The sequence below is a fragment of the Takifugu flavidus genome, chromosome 14 (genome assembly GCF_003711565.1).
Source record: "Takifugu flavidus isolate HTHZ2018 chromosome 14, ASM371156v2, whole genome shotgun sequence".
NCBI lineage: Eukaryota > Metazoa > Chordata > Actinopteri > Tetraodontiformes > Tetraodontidae > Takifugu > Takifugu flavidus.
The window spans coordinates 8,388,501-8,409,170 of NC_079533.1; the positions used below are offsets into that span (position 1 = coordinate 8,388,501).

At 48.2% G+C, this 20,670-nt stretch overlaps 2 protein-coding genes across 3 annotated transcripts; one reads left to right on the forward strand and one right to left on the reverse strand.

The window, feature by feature from the left end:
• Window positions 1-795: 795 nt before the first annotated feature.
• Window positions 796-6,908, forward strand: dpf2 (double PHD fingers 2). Of its 2 annotated transcripts, XM_057054933.1 has the most exons (12): window positions 796-908; window positions 1,966-2,126; window positions 2,405-2,512; window positions 2,641-2,816; window positions 2,908-3,000; window positions 3,079-3,157; window positions 3,569-3,610; window positions 4,555-4,692; window positions 4,787-4,918; window positions 4,994-5,106; window positions 5,176-5,257; window positions 5,384-6,908. In XM_057054933.1, the coding sequence occupies exons 1-12, from the start codon at window positions 877-879 to the stop codon at window positions 5,464-5,466; spliced, it is 1,239 nt and encodes a 412-aa protein (XP_056910913.1). In that variant the 5' UTR covers window positions 796-876; the 3' UTR covers window positions 5,467-6,908. The 2 variants fall into 2 exon arrangements, with proteins under 2 accessions (XP_056910913.1, XP_056910914.1); XM_057054934.1 differs by lacking the exon at window positions 3,569-3,610.
• A 175-nt stretch (window positions 6,909-7,083) lies between these two features.
• LOC130537842 (sodium/potassium/calcium exchanger 3) lies at window positions 7,084-20,374 on the reverse strand. Its single transcript, XM_057054929.1, has 17 exons — window positions 19,869-20,374; window positions 16,502-16,621; window positions 12,480-12,556; window positions 12,320-12,394; window positions 12,150-12,234; window positions 11,820-11,923; window positions 11,670-11,744; window positions 11,559-11,584; window positions 10,512-10,565; window positions 10,285-10,427; window positions 10,055-10,209; window positions 9,764-9,974; window positions 9,467-9,633; window positions 9,271-9,385; window positions 9,088-9,200; window positions 8,949-9,014; window positions 7,084-8,867 (listed from the first exon to the last, which is right to left on the reverse strand). Exons 1-17 carry the CDS (start codon window positions 19,969-19,971, stop codon window positions 8,757-8,759), a joined length of 1,800 nt encoding a protein of 599 aa, XP_056910909.1. The 5' UTR covers window positions 19,972-20,374; the 3' UTR covers window positions 7,084-8,756.
• Between the last annotated feature and the right edge of the window lie 296 nt (window positions 20,375-20,670).

Genomic DNA, 20,670 nt, shown 5'->3' on the forward strand with positions numbered 1-20,670 from the left:
AAAATAAATAGGTTTAACTGCTTCACATGAATCCCATTTAAAGTATTTGCACGTTTCACCTGCTAATTATTCAGGATTCTGATCAGATGCATTTCTGTATAAATAATCACAATACAAGATAAGAACAGATTCTTTTTTCAGAGGAATGTGTTGACCCAACATAAAAATAAATAGTGTGTGCTCCCACATGGTAGCCAACAGACATTTATGGTAGTAGAGGGTATGGGAAAGAGAGCAGTACCAATGCTGCCATCAAGAATGAATAAATAATCCATCTTTCTTCAAATTAGGTCAAAGGTGATCAAGTAGAACTAACATGCAGTGGTTCTGCGATGAATCAGTGGGTGCTGGGAGCACTGGGACTGAGTAGTATACTGGTTAAAGGCCCATGTGGAAGCTGAAAGACTCTGAACCCTGAAGAGGGTACGGGCTGGTGGCCATGGCCCCAGAAAATGAGCAGGATAATATAAAAGCAATTTATGAGGAAGGATTGTGGGTAGAACACAAAGATTGAAGCTGGCTGGAAAGAACTAGAATTAAATATAAAGTTGAAATGTCAACGGAACTCTAATGTATTTAAATGCGTCTGGGTGTGCATCATCCTGTAGACTTTAGAATAGAAAAATAACAGAGACACCTTTTTTATTTAGACTATACAGTTCAATATAAATATATTTATTTATTAATTATATATAATGCGACGTTTAGTTACACGTTTATGTAGTTTTCAAATCACCACAGCTCCCAGTAGTATACCATCGAAATGCGGTAATACCACAGATGACCGAGAGGTGGCGCTACGCTGCGCCTTCCGCCTACCAGTCCTGACAGCGGGCGGATTTACCGGCGTCCACTTGCCCCGAGTAATGAAGCAAGATGGCAGCTGTTGTTGAGAATGTTGTCAAACTGTAAGTATTTGACTTCTCTGTTACTTTACCCCCGGCTACCCGACGAAGGCCGCTCTCGCTAAACGGTTAAAATAGAAACCTCGGTTGTACACAGCGTTAGCTTAGCAATAGTTTGTACTTTTAATACGGTTGGCTAGCGCAGTGAGACCGCCGTGTCTGTTTCACATCCTGGAATGGAAGAGTAAGTTAGCGGACACGCAGTTGACGTCTCCGAATAATGAATCTTGGCTCTCTAACTGTACGTTATTTACACCATAGTGACACAAGTCGTTGACTCAAATTTATCTCGTTATTTCCTCCTGTCCATATAGCTAATGTAGCGCTATTGTCGTAAATGGCTCGGCTAGGCGGCGCGAACCAACGCACGCTAACTAGCTAATGAGACTAACGCAGTTAGCTCAGGCGGAACTTATGGTAAACACGTCAAGTATGGAGGAAAGGCCAGACTTTAATTTCATAAGATTTATATTAAGGTGGCAGGTTGTTGCCATTGACTCTATCCAAATGTGACCTAAAAAGTTTTGTGTCAAAGTCATCGCGATAAAACGGTCTTCCGCTTCATCCCGCTCCGCTATAACGGCTAAAAACAGAAGTTGTACAGTAACCGCAATTCTTGCGAAAATATATCGGCTAAAGAGCTGTGTTTGGTCATTTGAATACAGTTATGACGACCAGAGATGGTCATTCTCTTAACTTCCATTCAGGGCGTCACTTTATTCGACTTTTATTAATGATTCCGAGTTTGCGTTTCTGCTGAATGCGAATATAACTTTCTCCTTTTTCCACTGCAGAGCTCTTTTCCCTCAGCATCATCTTGACAAACCTCAATATAAACCACATTATCATCTTTATGGGTTACAGAAGCATAACTGTCGCCTTTCTGATGAGCTTAAAAACGCGAGACTCACTTCCGACTAAAACACGTCATATCCGGGGGCGATTTTTCCTCCCTTTGTTTTTGAGTTACTATCCCACATTCCTGAATGATTTTCTACATTGTCGGCGCAGTGAAGAACTGTATTTTTCTTTGGGACTGACGTGTTTCTCGTGTGGTCAGGCTGGGAGAGCAGTACTACAGGGACGCCATGGAGCAGTGTCACAACTACAACGCTCGACTCTGTGCTGAGAGAAGCGTCCGGATGCCTTTTCTTGACTCTCAGACCGGTGTGGCCCAGAGCAACTGCTACATTTGGATGGAGAAGAGGCACAGGGGCCCAGGTGAGAGGCACAAATGTGTAGGATGACTGGGGGGGAGGGTTAAATTATGTGGAAGAACATCCTGGTTGGTGAGGTCACTTACAATATTGTTTTACTTACCTTTGACTCCAATTTAAAAATAAGACCCTTATTACTAGAGCTGGTAATACTTTGCTTATACATTTTAATTTTTTTTTTTAAAAACAACATTTTTCCCAGTAGTTTTCTTAATAAAAACTTCCAAATTGGTGCTTAAAAAAATAATTTCAAACTGAGGGATGTGTTATGACACCTCTCAGGCATGGCTCCAGGGCAACTCTACACCTACCCAGCCAGGAGGTGGAGAAAGAAACGGCGCTGTCATCCTCCAGAGGACCCCCGGCTGATCTTCCCTCCAGTCAAGTCAGGTACCTTGCTCTCCATTTTAGCACGACAGAATAAAAAAGCCCTCCTGCAGTTTTCGGGCGATTACAATGCTCCCGTTCGTCATAACCGTCTGATGTTTATGTTTAGTTTACCCTGGTTTAATTTTCAGAGCTCGACATTGGACTAAAGAAAGACGTGTTGTCGGCGGACGGCAGTAGCTTGGAGGCCTTACTGAAGAGCGACTCGTTTGAAAAGCGGACGGCTGCGGATCTTCGAGGGTCTGAGGAGGATTCAAACCAGAGTGATTACACTGGAAGCCTCAGTGCTGCCACTCGCGTCAGAAAGGTTCATGTTGTCAGCATACGGAGGTGAAGAAAAGGAATTGACCCTCAAGGTATTTGTCTCATTTGTTCATTGTGCCTTTGTGTCATTACAGAGGATCCTAGAGCCAGACGACTTCCTAGATGACCTAGATGATGAAGACTATGAGGAAGACACACCTAAAAGGCGGGGCAAAGGGAAGGGGAAGGTAGTCTCTTGATAATTTTAAGTATATATTACTAAAAGTCTGCCGAGGTTCGTTAATGGACTCGGGCTCCACGAACAGGGTCGAGGAGTCGGCAGCACCCGGAAGAAGCTGGATGCAGCGGCGCTGGAGGACAGGGACAAGCCCTACGCCTGTGACAGTGAGTCCTGCCACATTAACCTCCTTCTACAGTTGTGTTTGTAATTAAATCAAGAAAGAGTCCCCATTGTAACCTCCCCGTATTTCACCCTCTCTCTGACGAGCATATCATCGTCTTTCTGCTCTCTTCTTAGAAATGCTAATGCTTGTAGAGCGAGCGGGGGCTCATTAATTTATCATTTCGATGTAAGACGTTTCTTTGACTGTAAATCTGTCCCCCAGCAGAAGAGAGAAGTGGTTCTTCAGCCTCTTTGTTACTGCATCTGTATTGCTTAATGTGTCCTTTTCCTCTTTTGTGTAGCATTTCCACTTTCAGCTGCAGTTCTCATTAGGGCGTAGCTGACTGACTGCTCCTCTGTCAGTCTGCGAGCCAGTTTCTCTGCCTATGCTCTCTTCTCCTTCTCTCTTTCAGACACTATCAAACAAAAGCATATTTCAAAACCTTCTGAAAGAGGTATATTTCTCTCATTCCCTTTTACTCCACTCTGCTGTGTCTTTTTGTCCCCACTGCCTGGTTTGGTTTTTCCATCTGCATCAGACAGTAGATTTGTGTAGTTCACGTCGCATTTTTCACATTTTACGCTGCACAGTTTAGCGTAAATCTGAACTAGATTTAGAAAATGTCGAGATCGTGCACCGTGATGAACTGTTCCACTGATTCATCCACAAAAGAGTCTCTGTGTGCCAGAAAGGAAAGGATGTGTTGCTCAGCCTGTCCTCCGATTGCTGCTGTGTTTTGTCTTTTGAGTCGCTACTACACGCCAGCACGTGACATTCTTCACCTCTGCACCCTGTTAAGGTCTCCGGTGATTTAAAACTTGTTTTATTTTAAAGTTTCATTAAAAACCTTTTTTTTATGTTGAGGGCAATCGTTTTAATTTTTTCTTTTGACACCTCACTTAACACTTGGAATGTTCCAAACTACGTTCCTCAAAACCAGCAATGGTACGGAAATGATAATGAGAAGTGAAAGAAGAGTTTTAGCTCTGGGTGTGATGACAAACCTCACACCCTCCTGTGACATTGGGAGCACACAGTGGCAACTTTGTCTTTCTTAGAGTCAGAAAATGCCCTTAACGACCCCCCAGGCTTGCTTTATTTCATTATTAACGGTTAATACATCAGAAACACTGTTCCGAGTATAGTAAATGTTAGGGACACTATTGGCTTTACTCTACCATATTATTATACATTTAGTCAGTTAATACTGAACTTTTTTTTTTTTTTTAAAAGGAAAGTATTACCTTCATTTTCCACTAATCTACAGTGTTGGTTATAAATAAAAGCACACAAGATCACCAAAATTAGAACTGGTCGATATTTCTTGAGCCTTTTTTTCTGTTAATCTACCTTAGTTTTTGTCTTTGTTCATGCTGTGTCTCCTGATTCTGGTGGCAGTCTGTGGGAAGCGCTACAAAAACCGCCCTGGCCTCAGTTACCATTACGCCCACTCCCACCTGGCCGAGGAGGAGGGCGAGGACAAGGATGAGATGGAGGTCAGCGAGCCTGCCCTGCCTCTGCCTGATGAGCCGAAAAGTAGGAGTTTTCCCCCTGTTGTCAGAATTTACCCTTTAATTGTTGTATTTGATGCAGAACTAAAGACAAATGCTCCAAAACCTTCATTTTGCAGCTCCAAAGAAAGGTCCAGATGGTATCGCATTGCCCAATAATTACTGTGACTTCTGCTTGGGCGACTCCAAAACCAACCACAAGACCGGCCAATCAGAAGAGCTGGTGTCCTGCTCCGACTGCGGGCGCTCGGGTGCGTTCGCCTCCGCTGAGGTAAAACCGAAAGCGCGGGGTCTTTGTGGCTCTAAATGCCCCTTTCTGTGTGCAGGCCACCCATCCTGCCTGCAGTTCACCCCCATAATGATGGCGGCCGTGAAGACGTACCGCTGGCAGTGCATAGAGTGCAAGTGCTGCAACATGTGCGGAACCTCGGAGAACGACGTGAGTTGACCTTAGCTGACCCTCAGCGGTGCCGTGGCTTCAGAGCTGACATCTGTTGTGCTCTTCCAGGACCAGCTCCTGTTCTGTGACGACTGCGACAGAGGATACCACATGTACTGCCTCAACCCCCCCATGTCCGAACCACCGGAGGGTACGTTGCATCTCTGACAGCCGCTCCCACAGATCCGTCAATCATCACCCGCCGACTTGATTTGTTTGTCGATAAAGTTGGGAGCAGATGGGTTGGGAGGTAATTGTGTGATGTTCTGCCTATCAGGGAGTTGGAGCTGTCATCTATGTCTGGACCTCTTGAAAGACAAGGCGTCCATATACCAGAACCAAAACGCCCCACCATCGTGATGACCACCCGCGCCTACGCATACTCATCAGTCAACCCGTCCAGGCAGCATCTAGTTTATCATTTACAGCAACTCTGCTGACCACCAGCAGGAGAGACGGGGAGGTCTCTCCCACCAGACTGGTATATTAAGGCCCCACCTTCTATGTTTATTCCTTCTGTCACAGCAAATATAGCCAAAATCCTACTTCCTGTCGATGTTTTCTACACAAACGGCTGCACAAGTTGCTAAAACCTTCTCTCCTGCATTGTTCTGATTTCAATAGAGCAGATATAGAGTTTAAAGTCCAGTAGCATGCCTGTGCTTTCTTGTTATTAAAGAGATTTTTGTAATTTTTATATATTTCTATGGTATGTAACCATGTGGAGTAGATACAGAATAGGATGATAGGTGAGTCTTTCACTCATCAATTTCACACCTTTCGGACTCGCTGATTTATTCGGGTGCTTCGACCTCTAAATTCATCCCTGATGCTGATGTTCAACGATTTCAGGCAAATTAACAGGAAAATTGTTTGTCTTGTCAGGCAAGTAAAGGGAAAATAAGGAAAAAAACAAATGCTGTGTTCTAGCAGTTTGCATATCTTGACCCATATCTAATATATATATTGTGATTGTGATGCAATTAGAAGTTTTTAATATAATGGAGTTTGCAGATGGACACTGGCTGTTGTTGAAGCCATATGACAGAGCTCCAGTGATAAGCTGGGATGATGAGTGCGGAGTCCCTGAGTGGGCACACATCCATACTCTAAATGTCCCTCAGTGGCCTCCCGTTGTATAAATATAACGCGTAAACGGAGGAAACCTCTTTTGCTACTGCTTCCATAGACGAATTATGCAATAGTTCCCCTCTGCGGCAAGTTGAAAAGAAAGTGTGGCTGTTGTTTTACCTCAGACTGAAGCGGTGTTTGAGGCGTTTGATTGAAAGGAGGAAGTGGCTGCAGCACCTGCGTCGGCCACCGGCTACTCTCCTCGTCCACAGGCTCAGTCCCTTCTTGCATTATCTGGAGGTCAGGTGGACGACGGTAACTGTCAGCTGACTAACGTTACTAAAGCATTATATCAGTTTGTTTTCTTCTCTTCAGTTAGTTCCTTAGAGATGCTGGTGACTAGAGCGTGTTGAAATCCCCTCTTCGCGGTTCGGGTGCTTTATTTTAGGATCCTGTGATCCGCTTCAAAGCAAAAAACATGATGTGTTGGAGAGGCGCGTTGAGGCGCTTCCTTGGTGCTGGCGGGGGTTGTTGGTAATGGATCCAGGCTGCCGGAGAGGGAAATCCAGTCAGTCAGTGTTTATGGAGAGATGAATGCTCTGGGAGAGAGACTGGGATCACTGGTTTACTCGGCGAGTGAATTCGCCACTGGCCGGTTTTCATTTGGGGTCACACAGTGTTTTATTGTTTGAAATGTGGGAAAATAAAAACACAAAGCACTATAACCCGAAGATGTTTTTGTCCGTCCTTATTTTCCAATATTTGGCTCTACACTCTTAATTAAACTTTTAAACAAGGGTTGGGCTGGAAATTCCACCGGTCAGATGCCGATGTTTCCTGTTACCATGACTACAAGATTCGAGCAGCAAGTTCATAGTTGGCAAAGAAAAGTCCAGAAAATGTTGCTAAAATCTCAACATAATTTATTTACACTAATTTATGGTGCATCTTACAGCTGTCAAATTTTGATCTGATCAAAGTATTTACGAGGCTAGAAAGAACATTTCAAGATGGAAAAATGCCGTTACCACTAAAACATTACAATCATGAGCATTATAAAATATTTCTTCTGCTCTGTGAATAAACAGACTTCACCAAGTAGACTGAAAAGCGTAAAGAAACCAGAGAACACTGCAGCGGCTCCACAGGTGTGTACATTCACATTGGAATATTTGAGCCTTTCACAAACAGCCAAATTAAGTGCTTCGCCTGTCTAAAACATTCTATTTCAATACTTCAGAGGTCTAGATCAATAACGCCAAAAAGCTAGTCATGATTGGACATTCATTCTTAGTAAAACATGTCAAGTAGATTAGGGTTGCCTAACTCCCTGTGGTGAAACAACCTTCAAATCCCTCCGAAAGTTCTCCCATTTAAATAATGCTTCAGTTCTCAGAAACATTTCACACCAGAAGGAACAAAGTATTAAAAACAATAGAAACATCGCTCGATTTACAGAAGCGTGATAGTTTTGGCAGCACTCGTGTTTAAGCAGTGAGGTGAAATCTTGATATTGTGCTAAAAGTGGTGAGAAACAAACGCCTGCTCTGCTCCGTCCGAACGCACGTTTCACATTTAACAGCTCGGTCAGCAAAAAGTTTACATTCAAAACAAACAGCCTACCAATTCCTAAAATCTAAAGCAAATGTCCTAAACTGAGATTAAAACTACATTTTTAGTGGGGGAGCAAAGATGTTTGAAATTATGCAATTAGTGTCCACTCCATTAACAGTTCATGTCCGCGTTCAGGGCCACACCCACTTATGTGTAGCCACGCCCAGTTGTTAAGGACGCATGGCGAAGCCTCCGCCCCCTGGTGGTGACACGTGGTAAGATCCCAGGCCCCGCCCACTAGGCCTCGCATATTTGTCCCTCTGCAATTGACAAGCACTGATAATAGTTTTATGGATCATATCAATCTGTCTGAAACAGTGATAAGAAAAAAATAATAAAGCAGGCGTCTCTGTGTAATCTGCAAGCAATAACTTAGTCAAACTGTAAAAAAAAACCTTGTACTGCAGCAGGTTTGACAACATTACAAATATAAATAAATAAATAACCACTCAACGTGTGTTTTCAGACGACACAATTCATAGCTTGCGTAATAATCTAAAACCTACTGACTTATTGCTTTGACAAAACAGCAAAACACAATTCCTCTTAATCTTATTTTTATCAAGCATTTGAGATTTTTTTTTTCCCTTTTGTGCTAACTGGCTGCTAAGCTAACGTGGCTATGCAAAAGATTTCACAGACAGACTCCCTAAAGCTTATAGCAAAAGATTATTTGCATGTATTTTTAGCACTTTTAATTACAGTACAGCAACACAGTCACATCATGTTAGACAAGAGTACCAGACCGCTATTATCTGCTGTTACGCTCTCACAACACTCCCTAAAAGCATCAGACGATACAGAACAGACCTCCGGGCGTATTTGTGTCACACCAGTAAACCCTACAGAGGTGACACAGACTCCTCACAGGGAACGTGACAACGATGCGACACTGTTTTGGCTTCAGGAAAAGAGGACGTTTGGGGAACAGGGCGTCACGTCTGACGGGTCTTAAACTTTTGACCTCACATCTGCCCAAAGAGGATGGAGCAGAGCAGGAAGATGGCGTAGAGGAACAAGAGGCCCAGGCCCAACCGGCGATCCAGCCTCCAGTGGTTGAGGTGAACACTCAGCACCTGAAAGCAGGAGAATAAACTTAAATGAGCATTAATTATCATTAAGTGGACAATGAGGAGTTTGATCCGACGTCTCCTCACCGTCAGGAAGACAGACGCCAGCAGCAGGATGACGGAGTACACCAGTCCTTTATTGTTAATGAAAATCTGTGTGGTGAAAAAAGAAGGAGGAGTCACCATCCTGCAACCAGAACCAGGGGAGCGATGGTAGGAGACGTACCGAGGAACCGTGGTCCACCAGGAGGGTACGCAGAGCCCAGGGGAAGCCCAGACCCAACAGGATGTCAAAGATGTTGCTCCCTATGGAGTTGGACACAGCCATGTCTCCCATGCCTGATGAGGAGCGAGAGAAGAGGAATGAAAGGGAGAACAGGCGTGATCAACGGCGACGGAGGGTGGTTACCTTGTCGGGCTACAATCAGACTGGCCATGCAGTCCGGGACGCTGGTCCCCGCTGCCAGGAAGGTGATGCCCATGATGTAATCTGGGATGTCTAAAGTGTGGCTGATGATGGTGACCTGCAATGTCAGGAAATGGTCGGTCGCTAGAAGAGAAGCCACCCGAGAACGGTTCTGGCCTGGTCCCAGCGCGGTCCTTACCATCCACACCATGAGGTAGGAGAAGACGGCGATCCACAGGGTGGAGGCCACAAAGGTAGCCATGAACCAGCGGTGCCAGCGGGGCCGGATGCAGTTTGGCACGGTGCAGTAGAGCAGGAGGCCCAGAGGCCACGTGATCACCCACTTCACACGTGCGCGGCAGCCACCTGCACAGAGCAGGACTTTTAAACTCTCTTGTTCCTTTACTGCAGCCCTCCACCAGATGGTGCCCTGGAAGCTTTTCTTGATCTTAGCCCCTAAAATCCCCACACAGATTTGTGGGTGCAGCTCTGTCACCTGGTATGTGGACAGGACTGAATATCCCATCTTCATCCTCCTCCTCCTCAGCCTGGCACATCTGGGCTCCTGGGTTGCCCCCCGACTCTGCATCCTCACTGGGTCCTCTGCCTCCATTCTCCAGGCCGCAGGAGCTGGTTCTCTTCAGGCTGTTGGACCCGGGCTCGGCGCCACCGTCTACCTGGTTCTTTCTCTGGATGAGCCTCTGTCTCTGCAAGACGACACGTTTGCTAGCTCGCAGCTCTCTCACCATGTGTGTGTGTGTGTGTGTGTGTCTATTTTAGCCAATACCTCACTGATGACCATGCGTCCTGCCATGGAGAGGCGGGTGCGGGGGGAGAAGTGCGGTGTGATCATGATGCGCATGCTGGCCTCTGAGAAGGACAGCTTGTGGGGGTTGAGGATGAGAAGCTCGTCCACCATCACGACCGGAGGAGGCTCCTGACCTGTGAACACCATCTTAAATCTTCCCCAGCAATGTGGAATCGACGCAGCGCGACCGTTCAACCGTCGGCCCTGACCTTTGTTGAGGAGAACCATAGAGGTGTTGCAAGCAGAGGCCTCCTCTACCATCTTGTCCTCCCTGCCATCCTCTGACCTGGAACAACGCGGCTTCACGCTCCTGAACTGACGCGTCACAAACACCAGAAGCTGGGAGTTGAACCTGCGGCCAACCAGGAATACGGGGTTTGCTAACACTTCCAATCACCTCCACCTGTGAAGCGATGTTGACCAGGTCTAAACCTACTTCATGATGACGATGTAGATTCCATACATGGTCATGAGGAGCAGCGACTCCCACCTGAACCAGACAAAAACGTGCATCCTTCATTTCACACCCATCAAATCAGATCATCACTTCAGAGACATCATGAATCTATATTTAACTCTATAAATTCTCAGTAAATTTTGAAAATGTAAGTTAATTTTAGAATAAAAATCATTACAATTTCTGGCCACAAGGTGGTGCTGTTACACCTGTATTGGTCATTAAAACAATAAGCAAATTGCAACTACAGTACTTTAATATTAAATCACAGTCTATAATATTGACTTTGCAAATAAAACAAATAATTGTTGATGCACCAAGCTTTTATGGAACAATGTCCATTTTAACCAGATTTTAATGTGAAATCCTGCTTTTCCCCAGTCAGCATCATAAAATCAACAATAAATTGGTTAAGAGAATTCCTAAAAAAACAACTTGTTGCACTCCTGACTGATAAGAAGAGCTGACCAACAATTTCCACGTTGAATCACTTTGATGCCAGTAACTGAAACTTAAATGCTCAAATCAGTGACTAAATCCACTTTAGAACCTCCACAGTAGATGGAGGTTCTTGACCTCGTTGATGCACTTTGTGATGGTAATAACAGGTAATAACAGGGGCTGGAGGAGTTGATGACACTGAATGGAGACAGAAAAGGGCTGAATGATGAGTGTCAATACGGATCGAATCTTCACCTCCAATATATTAAAATAGCTACAGCCTGATGCAGAGAAAATTCTCATTTTAAACACATTTTGCTTCGTAAATTGTCCAATCATATGTTTACTACCTTCATACAAGTCATATCGGCATGATGTGACTGGTTCTATGGATTTGTCCTCTCTTGAAGGCACTCGACACAATCAATCAGCATCCCTAATCAACCCACTCAGCCATGTCTAAAACCGCCTCTTTCATCTGTACTGGTCCAGGTCATAACCACGGGCTTTATCTAAGCCTAAAAACAGCACCAAAACGACATCATCTTTAGAGGTCACCGTAAAGAATTTAAGGCGTGAACTCACCAGACGACGGTGGCGTCATAGATAACCTAAAAGAAAAAAAGATCAAACCATCAGGCTAATAACATTGAGCATTAAAGACTTGAGAGCCTTGTTTGGCAGGACGAAACTGACCATAATGAGAGTGAGAACAGAAAGGATGTAGTAGGAAGAGTCTCTGAAGAGGGACCACCATGTCAGAGTAATGGTCTGCGGAGAGGGAGGAGAGCTGTGTGGCCGTTCTCTCAGGAATTACGTATGCGTGCTGGTTGACGTTTGTTCTACCTGCCCTGCAAAGATGCCACTCAGGCCGATGATGACCAGGATGTTGAAGACGGCTGAGCCGACGATGGTGCCCACGCCGACGTCTCCTTTGGTGATGAAAACACCTGTGGGTAAGTGGAAAAGGAGGAAGTCAAGAAACACGACTCCATGGAGATGGTGAGACATAACAGAATAAAAGCAAGTTTTAAGTTGTAATTTGAGTTTTGGTGACATCTACTGGTGGATTTACGCACTGCAAAGGATTTAAGGTGAAACGTCTCCGCCATAAAACGATGGTTTCACAAAACTGCTGGAAAATTCTGTTACTTCCTGATTGGCTCGGCTACTAACCAATGAGTGAAGTAAAAAGCTCTGGAGCAGAGCTTCCTGCAGCCATAAATGTTGCCCCGGCAACATCTTCGCTCAGCTGCAGGTTCTGAAAGAATGACGGCAAAAAGTAAACACTACATGAACCCAAAATTCCATCAAACGCAGATAGAATGATCAGGCAGTTCCCCAACCTCAGATATTTTCTCAAGAGAGGGCACAAAGTAGTCATCGCAGACGATGGCCAGAGCGTAGAACATGTAGATGGCCTAGAGAGCGGAGAGGCACGTTGCTCCTTTTTGTGACACACTTTTCACACACATTTTTACACAGGTATCGTGTGTGAAGACTCACACAGAGTGTATGCAGAACCACAGCTCCATTCTTCCTCTGCTCCTTGGTGAAGATGTCCTCCGGGAACTCATGGATGGCTGTGAACACATAAACATGGCGTTCATCAGCTCCCCAGATTAAAACACACGAGCAACGAGATGAAGTTTTTAACTTCCTTTTATTCTTCTTCTTCTTTTAGGTTGTCATTTTTTATTTTAGATCAGTAACATCAGAAATAGAATCCCACCTAGGCCATCCTCATTGTAACCTCTGGCCTGTCTTTCATTCAGAGAGTGAGACAGGAAGTGAACAGTTTATCCTCTTCCTGTCCGACCTCAAGTGTGAGAGAGATGGGGAGGGGGGGCTGTTAATGACGGCTTTGTCTTCCGTTCCCTTGACACGGCAGAACAGAGGCTGGAGAGCGCGGTGCGGCTCCAATTTACAACTCTGAGCCGAGCTGGCTGAATTTAAACTAGAGAGGAGCTCGCGGCTATTAATAGCCGCTCTGCTGAGAGACAACTGAGGGTCGGCGGGCGCACAATGAGCGCAGCGCAGCCGCCACCGTGCACACTGGAAACAGGCTGCGGGGATGAAAATAGCAACGGTGGTTCCAGCTTCAGATTCTGTCAGCACTATCTCCTCACTTATGCACCATTATCCAAACAACACGTGTTTTTTTAATGCGCAAATACGACATTTATGGAATGTTTATTGTCCCTGAGAGGAAAATAAACCACCCGTCCCGGCTGCACGCGGGCGTAGGCAGGATGCACGCTGGACGAGTGGCCAGCTCATCACTGGGGCCTAGCTGAGGATTCGGTGCCTTGCTCAAGGGCACCTCGGCATTGCTCTGAAGGTGTCCTGGCACCTCTGCTGCTACCAGCAAACATTACACCTTTATCTCCAACGCTGAATCAGTTTATTAACTATCCTGGAGATGGGAGCTTTCCACACCACTGAGGCCGGCGTCTGGCTTCATCCACCCCACAAACAGGCTGTGGTGCTCGGGCGTTTGCACCGGCGTCTGTGACTGATGGAGGAGGACAGATGGTCCAGCTGAGTGGGCGATGGATCGGCTGTGCTCGGTTAGCAAATGTAAATGTTTGCGCGGTGATGTTTAGACGCGTGTGACATGGCAGCGCTGCCACGTGCACCAGCCTGGGGGCGGGGGGTGGGGTAGGGGGGAGTTCCTGAACGCTGGCCACTTCCTTCCTCACCCATATCACCATTCCTACATAAATCCAGGCTGGAAACTTTCCCTCCTCTCCTCCCCACGCTCAGGTTCTCCTGTGGCTGAAAGTGCCAGGCTGCGACATGTAGCTGGGATGGATGCTTTTAGGAGTCGCTGTAGTAAAGGCTGTTGCTATGACGACCTTCCCCCTGGGGGCTGATTTTTTTTTTTTTTCGAGGGTGGCAGTAGGAAGTCAATTGCCTGAGCAGTGAGAAAGGGGGAGGTGAGTACGAGTTTCCCAGGGTTTAGATAAAATGGAAAAAGGAAAAGAAGTGACAGCAGCCTTGGATGGAGATTTCTAAAAATATTTATTTTTCCCTGCAAAACCCTCAGGAGAGGTCTGGCAGAGCTGGATGGGAGGGTGAGGGGGGGTGGGGGGTGAGGCAGAAAGAGTTCACTGGTTTGCTGATGGCTGCTAGACAGGAATGTCCTTCCCAAGACTCTTCAAACTCAAAAAGACGATCCCACATCTGCAGCTTCCTGCAGGAGGGCCCAGTCCAGTTGCGTCCAGTCAGCAGTTTTGCAGGTCTCAGTGGACGTTAGCAGCAGGTCACCGTCCTCCAGCACCACCAGACCAGAGTCCCCTCTGATCCGGTTCTGTCTGACACGCCAGCCCGCAAAACTGGAGTCCCAGGGTCAGTAACTGTGCAGATTACGGCTCGTGTTTATGGCACGGAACTCTGACCCCGCAGCGAGGAGCGTGCACAGCGGGGGGGCGATCATAAAGAGGGTCCAGCTGCAGCGCGGAGCTCCGTTCACATCAGGAAATGAGCTCTTCGTGCTGCAAACGTGCAGCGGCGCGGCACGACAGACGTGTTCATGCTGCAGGAGGACCTGTTCTCATCCAACCCCTCAGGTTTTTCTTATTTTCCATTAGAACTGAGACCCGTGGGAGTGAAAGTGGTTCTGATTTGACGGGCTGAAGTCTCCACCAGTCAATCAGAGGAGCTAAACGAAGGGGCGGCGCACAATAATGTTATTGACCTGGCGATCTGGGGGGGTCCTGGAGTCAAACCACGCTATCGACTGGCACGCTAGAGCTTCTCCAGAGGACAGAACACACACACACACACACTAACACACACACACACACGTGCGTGCACGTTGTGTCTGCATTTTTCATGAGGAATTGAAAAATAAATATTTCATCCAGGTGTTTAATGTAAATTCAATCAAGCTTTTGCGCTTTGATTTGCTTCCCTTTGAGGCGTTTTTCAATGTGGCTCAGATGAAATGAGCTTCAAAACGCATCAAGCGCCTCCGGTCGATAAACGCATCACGTGACATCGAGTCGATGGAAACCCGCCGTTGGCTCCAGTGCTGCATCAGTCACGCCAACAGGTGAGGCCACAGCCCCGGTCCGTGTCATTAATGGTTCCCAGTCTGAACGGACCGATCAGCGCCACCGATCAGGTCGCTGCGTCACTGATCATCCTCCCTCGGGGGGGTTTGTGCCCCCCCTTTGACAGCGAACTGCAAAATCTATCAATAGACACTCGCGGCTGGTTGATGTTTCTGACAGTTTCTTGGTGTGATGCAGGAAGAAGGTGGGTGTGTGTGTGGGGGGGGGGGGGGCAGACGATGGGCACACGAGCAGCACCACCCATGACGTGATTTTCCACCTGCTTGGACACGGACTCCGTCAGATTGTCAGCTCAACTTTCACCCCAAAAAACTGCGGAAAACAAAACTATTTCAAGCTGACGACCTGCTGCCAGAGTAAAGAAACAACGCAACAGGCTTTGAAGAAACACATCTTGTCCCTTCGGTTTCACCATCTGGATCCCTTTGCTCCTGACTGCACCCCCCCCCCCCTCCCACACACACACACACACACACACACACACTATTTTTAGGACTTTGCTTTGCACTTTTGACGCCTGAAATAGACATTTGTCTGGGTTTCAAAATTTAGCATTCAGTTGCCTGGCAACCATGGCAACGCTGGCGAGGTGTGCCGTCTCCATCTTGTGCAGCAGCAGAACGATGAGAGGGGGAAGAGAAGAGTCTGGAGGCCACCAGTCTCTAAGATAACGTCCCCCCGAGGTCCAGGCCGGCCTTCTTAATCACACCGCAGATTACGCAATCACTGTCAGACGGCCCGCTGAGGAAGGGGGCAGCGCGGCGGCCCGCTGCGGTTCCCCCCTCCTCCCCAGTCAAGTGTTTGCCCTGTAGTGCACTTGTGTCTCCATGAGAGGTTATGAGGAAGATCTGCTCGCAAGCCGGGAACTAATAAAGGTTAAGGGCACCACGAAAGGAGCTCGCGGGGGAGCTGTTGTTTCCCGACCGAGAGGGCGACAACAAAAGCAGCCGCACGCGGGACGACACAACTGAAAGTTTCGCACACGCAGCCGCACCATCAGCGCTCGCTCCAGCCCGCGGAGCGTCCTCGAGCTGCCCATTTGCATGATGCATTATTAGCAGAACATAATCTGCATAAATTACCGACACAATAAAGCTGAAACTGCGGCGCTGAGCTGCGGGAATATTAACACATCCCCGGAGCAAATGCAAACCACCTAAAGACACACAACTGTGCGTCCTCCCTCCCCACAACAAGACAGCGACCCCTCCGATCTGAATTTTGTCATGATAAAACTGTCCTCTGTGATGGATGCGGCTCCCGACAGCAGCAGGCCTGTTAATCGGCCCCGGAACCGCAGGGAAAAGGGGGACATTTCCTGACTGGCAGGATGGAGCCTGGAAGGCAGGAGGATCTCAGGTGGCGGCGGGAGCCGGAATACTATAAATACCAAAGAGCAGTGACGAGCACGGCGTGTAATCACACGTCTGCGGACGCCCACGGCCTCACCTGCTCGGGGCTGGTCCCAGCTCTGGTTCTCCATCTTCTCCATCTTCTCCTGCATCAGCCTGCGAGTCCAACGCTGCATCCCGTCGTTCCCATCTGGCCGGAGCTCCGGCGACTCGCCCTCTGCCAAAGCAAATGCAGCCGTAAGACGTCTTCAAATAGGCCGGTTAAGGTGCTGGGAGCTGGTTCACAACGTCTACTTCCCTCGTTGTCACTGAACCTGACCCCTGACCTGACAGGTGACCCCGAGGTGACTGTTGTTTTTTAAATAATGGCTTTTATCTCCACTGAAATGAGCTAAATTTATGCCGAATAAAGACGGGGGGGTCACTCCTGCAGCTGCATCAGGAATTCTTGAGGATGATTTATCCAAAAAAAAACACTTGGGAAGCCGCCGCCGCCGCTGCGCTGGTGTGATTATCTCCCAGCTATTTTTACCCCCCCCCGCCTCAGAATGTGGCCTCATGTTTCTGGGGAGGACAGCGCCCGTCAGTCCGTCCGTGCTGCCGCCAGCTGTCCTGAGACGTCACCGGGGAGGAAGCTAACGGTGCGTTTCATCTCTTAATCTTTGTGATGGTCTCATGTTTTACAGCTCGGGACCCCCCCCCCCCCCCCCCCCGCCTCATCTACACAAGAGAAGCAGCCTCCATTACAGCCCCCACAGGTCTTTGAAACAGGCCTGAGGAGACAGTGAAGTGGTTATTACTCTCCGGGACACGTGATCCTTTTATTTATGAGGCAGGCTGGTGTCTGCGTGTAATGTTCCCAGAATGCCAGGCTGCCCCCCCCCCGACCCCCAATCCACCCCCCCCCCCCCTATGTCGCGCAGCTCAATGAGCTCATTTTACGGGGGCAGCGGCGGACGAGAGCGGGGACGTGGAGGCTTTCATGTCGAGGCATCAAGAGGAGCTCCGCTCGTGTGAAATTCAAATGGGCTTCAGCCACGTGAAGCGTTCTCAGACTGCGACGCTTCCCGCTTTATTTTCCTTCTCTTCGGAGATTCGGGATTTAAACCGACAGAGAAGAGAGAGACACCAAAACCACCGCAGCAGCTGTAAAGTGGACGAGTGTGGCTTTATTTAATCAGCATGATGGCAAACAGGACGTAGTCACATGACTTCTGGCTGTTAACGAAAGCTAAATACGAGCAGCTGTTGGCTTCTGTTAGCATCTACCTGCTCAGGTAGACCAGCAGGATGGGCACGCCGATCCTTAACCTTTAACCTTCAACTCAGGAAGCTTTACGGCGATATTCATGGTCTTGGATCTCCACTTTACAGGCGTCGCGTTGCAGCAAACCCACCTGATCCCACCTGAAACGGATCTAGGCCCCGGGCGCACAAACAGCCGATCACAGGCAACACCGGGAGCATCCGAGGCAACTCCGAAGGAATTCGGTCAAAGGACCCGAAACAATATTTGAGCGAAATGATGTGATTTAGTCTGATCTGTTCGGGTCCTGCGGCCAGGGTCACTGGCGAGGCTGATTCACTAAGGTCGTGACCCAAAGTGCTGCAGCAGATGTACGACGCACGCACACAGTAAACACAGACGTCAAAGGCGCGCACGTTCCTCTTTCGTTGAACACGTGGACAGCTAACGGACACTGGAGCAGACTGCCAGGCTGCTCTATACAACAGGTTTAAACTAGTTTCTTTCACTTCCTGCTTCCACATTGTGAGTTTAGATTAAACGCCTCCACTGGAGTCCTGCTGGAACAGGCTGGGACGGGAAAAAAGGTCCATAAATCTTCTGCGAGAAGATAAAATAAAGCTTTTTTTTAGTAGCCTGTCAACAAAACCACTCAGCAGCTCAGTAACCTGCGCGTTTAGGAACATCGCTGTGTATCCAGGTAGTTTAGCAACTGTTACACCTCCAGAACGTCTCCACCCAGCAGAACCTGGATCCACCAGCGGCCCCATATTCACACGCGTGTCCCGCTGAGCCGTGCACGTCACATGCTCGCGCGGTTAGCCAGGTAGGGGCCTCGCGCTGCAGGTTAAACACACCATTCATTTCTCTGTCACAATGGAAACTCTTCCTTCCTGCGGGTCATAAAACCGTCAGAACTCGGACTTTAGTCGATCAGGGAGCTGCCATAAAGGCAGATCCGCTGGATCCGTCTCGAGAGGACCTCGGTGCTTTAAACACACGACGGGGATCAATCAAAGAGGAAGTGGAACTGTCCGCAAACACAGGAAACCACGGTTAAAACGCAACATGGCGAGGGGGGGTTGACTGCGCCACTTCTCGACGTGCGTTCCGAGCAGTTTCAGATATTTTGATCTTTTTAATTGGCTTTATTTGCTCAGATAGCGGATTTGTTCCCAAACAGCTTCCCCCCGCGTTTCAGATCCCCCTTTCACCAGGTCAGACACGCTTTAAAACCCCCTCTTCTGGCTGACTGGTTTAAAGGTGAAGCGTAAATATTAATGAGGCCGCTCGTTCACGCTGCACCGTGACCAACATCAGCACGACCCAGATGCAAACTCAACACTACGATTGGAAATGTTCGATGGTTTAAGGCCTCGCAGGGGATTAAAGAGAGGGAGAGAGAGGAGGTGGCAGCTGCCGAGGCATGTGAGGAGGGAGTGGGTGACAATCTGTGACCATGTCAGCGGAGGTGATGAGAGGATAATGAGCTGGAGGCAGGTGTGTGTGTGTGTGCGTGCGTGCGTGTGTGTGCGGGTTGCAGTGAAATCCAGTCAGTTATGAGACTTTCCCTTTTCCAGATGCGGCGTGGGTGTGCTCGGATTACCGGAGCGAGCGGTTCTGATGAGAACTCGGGGGGGGGGAATCTGGAAATCCAAATCACCACCCTGCCAGTCAGCTCCATCATTGATGGGAGGAGGCGACAGTCGCTGGAAACACTGGTGAATGTGCGGGCGATTCAGGAGAAAAGTCCCGTTTTTGGCCGGTCCATCTATTTCTGGACCCACGGAGCAGAACAAGTCCCTCGTGGTCCGACATCCAAACACACAAACACAAGCATATATGTGGAAATCCTTCAGGGACAATGATGAGAAATGGAGTAAATGTACAGGCGCAGATCTGTGAACCCCCCACGGACCTTGTCTAAACTCTTTTATGTAATGACCAATCTGTCACCATCCATCACGGACTCGGAGAAAACGACACTTTTTGGCTTCATTTGCCATTTTCACACTCCTCGACGGGATGTGTCTTAAGTCAATTCCAGATGATTGCTTCCGATGACCACAAAAGCTGTTCCGCGGCTCCTTCCTATTGTGAGTCTCATTTTAGGAGATCAATTAGAAGATCAGTCATTAATTCGTTTCGATCTACACGCATTCTTGATCGACTGCACGTGCTGGATCGGACCGGTGATGTCTGCAGGTGTGTGTCTCACCTGGTGCCCGGAGGAGCTGGCTGATCCCGATGACAGCGAGCAGCCCGACTCCACAGCAGCAGAACCGCTGGAAGGGCCGCCGGGTCCTCGCCGCTGCTCTCATTCCTCAGCCGGACGCATATCCACCCGAACACACACACACACACACACACCTGCTGAGCTCTTATACACACTTATGTCTTTCGTAAAAAAAAAGAACCCTCCGAACGCACCACAGGCGATTGCAGCGACTTGTCTGTCAAGTTGTGTCCAGGGATTAAAAAAAAAAGAAATCCAGAGCCACGCCGGGTCGGTCTCTCAACCCCCGCGACCCGGACTCAGAGCTGGGCCGCTTCGCTCCTCGGAACCTGCGGGTGAAACATAGCGAGCCAGCGCCTGGAACGGGGTTGTGCCGTCATGTGAGGAGCTTGAAAGGTCGAGAGCGGATCCCACAGTGAGGAGCAGCAACAGGAGGCGACATTCTCTGAGCTCTGCCTCCTCCTGCTCTCCCCTTTAGACTCCTCCTGCACTGCCGCCACTTCGCCGCCAGGAGGCGACAAACCCACCCTGCCATTAAAAGGTCAGAACCGCGTAACCTGTACCAGTCCGAGGTTCGGACCAATGCAGAGACTCACTTCGAGGCACGAAAGGCTCGATATGGCACACTGATATAAACTAAAGTGGTTTATGTTTATTCAGCTAATTGATGCAGTGTATGGGGTGGACCCAAGACCCTGTAACCCAGGATTTAGTGTCTTCAGTGTGGACACTCTTTGGACATTACAGGCCACAAGTTTTGGCTTAGTAAATGTTTTATCATATA

What these genes read in the sequence shown, in the direction of transcription:
- dpf2 (XM_057054933.1), top strand. Translation starts at nt 877, where the DNA reads ATGGCAGCTGTTGTTGAGAATGTTGTCAAACT. An exon ending in GGGGCAAAGGGAAGGGGAAG is followed by an intron (nt 3,001 to 3,078) that starts GTAGTCTCTTGA and finishes CTCCACGAACAG; the next exon opens with GGTCGAGGAGTCGGCAGCAC. An exon ending in TTCAAAACCTTCTGAAAGAG is followed by an intron (nt 3,611 to 4,554) that starts GTATATTTCTCT and finishes TTCTGGTGGCAG; the next exon opens with TCTGTGGGAAGCGCTACAAA.
- LOC130537842 (XM_057054929.1), bottom strand. Translation starts at nt 19,971, where the DNA reads ATGAGAGCAGCGGCGAGGACCCGGCGGCCCTTCCAGCGGTTCTGCTGC. An exon ending in TGGTTCTGCATACACTCTGT is followed by an intron (nt 12,395 to 12,479) that starts GTGAGTCTTCAC and finishes TCCGCTCTCTAG; the next exon opens with GCCATCTACATGTTCTACGC. An exon ending in GTGGCATCTTTGCAGGGCAG is followed by an intron (nt 11,745 to 11,819) that starts GTAGAACAAACG and finishes CCCTCTCCGCAG; the next exon opens with ACCATTACTCTGACATGGTG.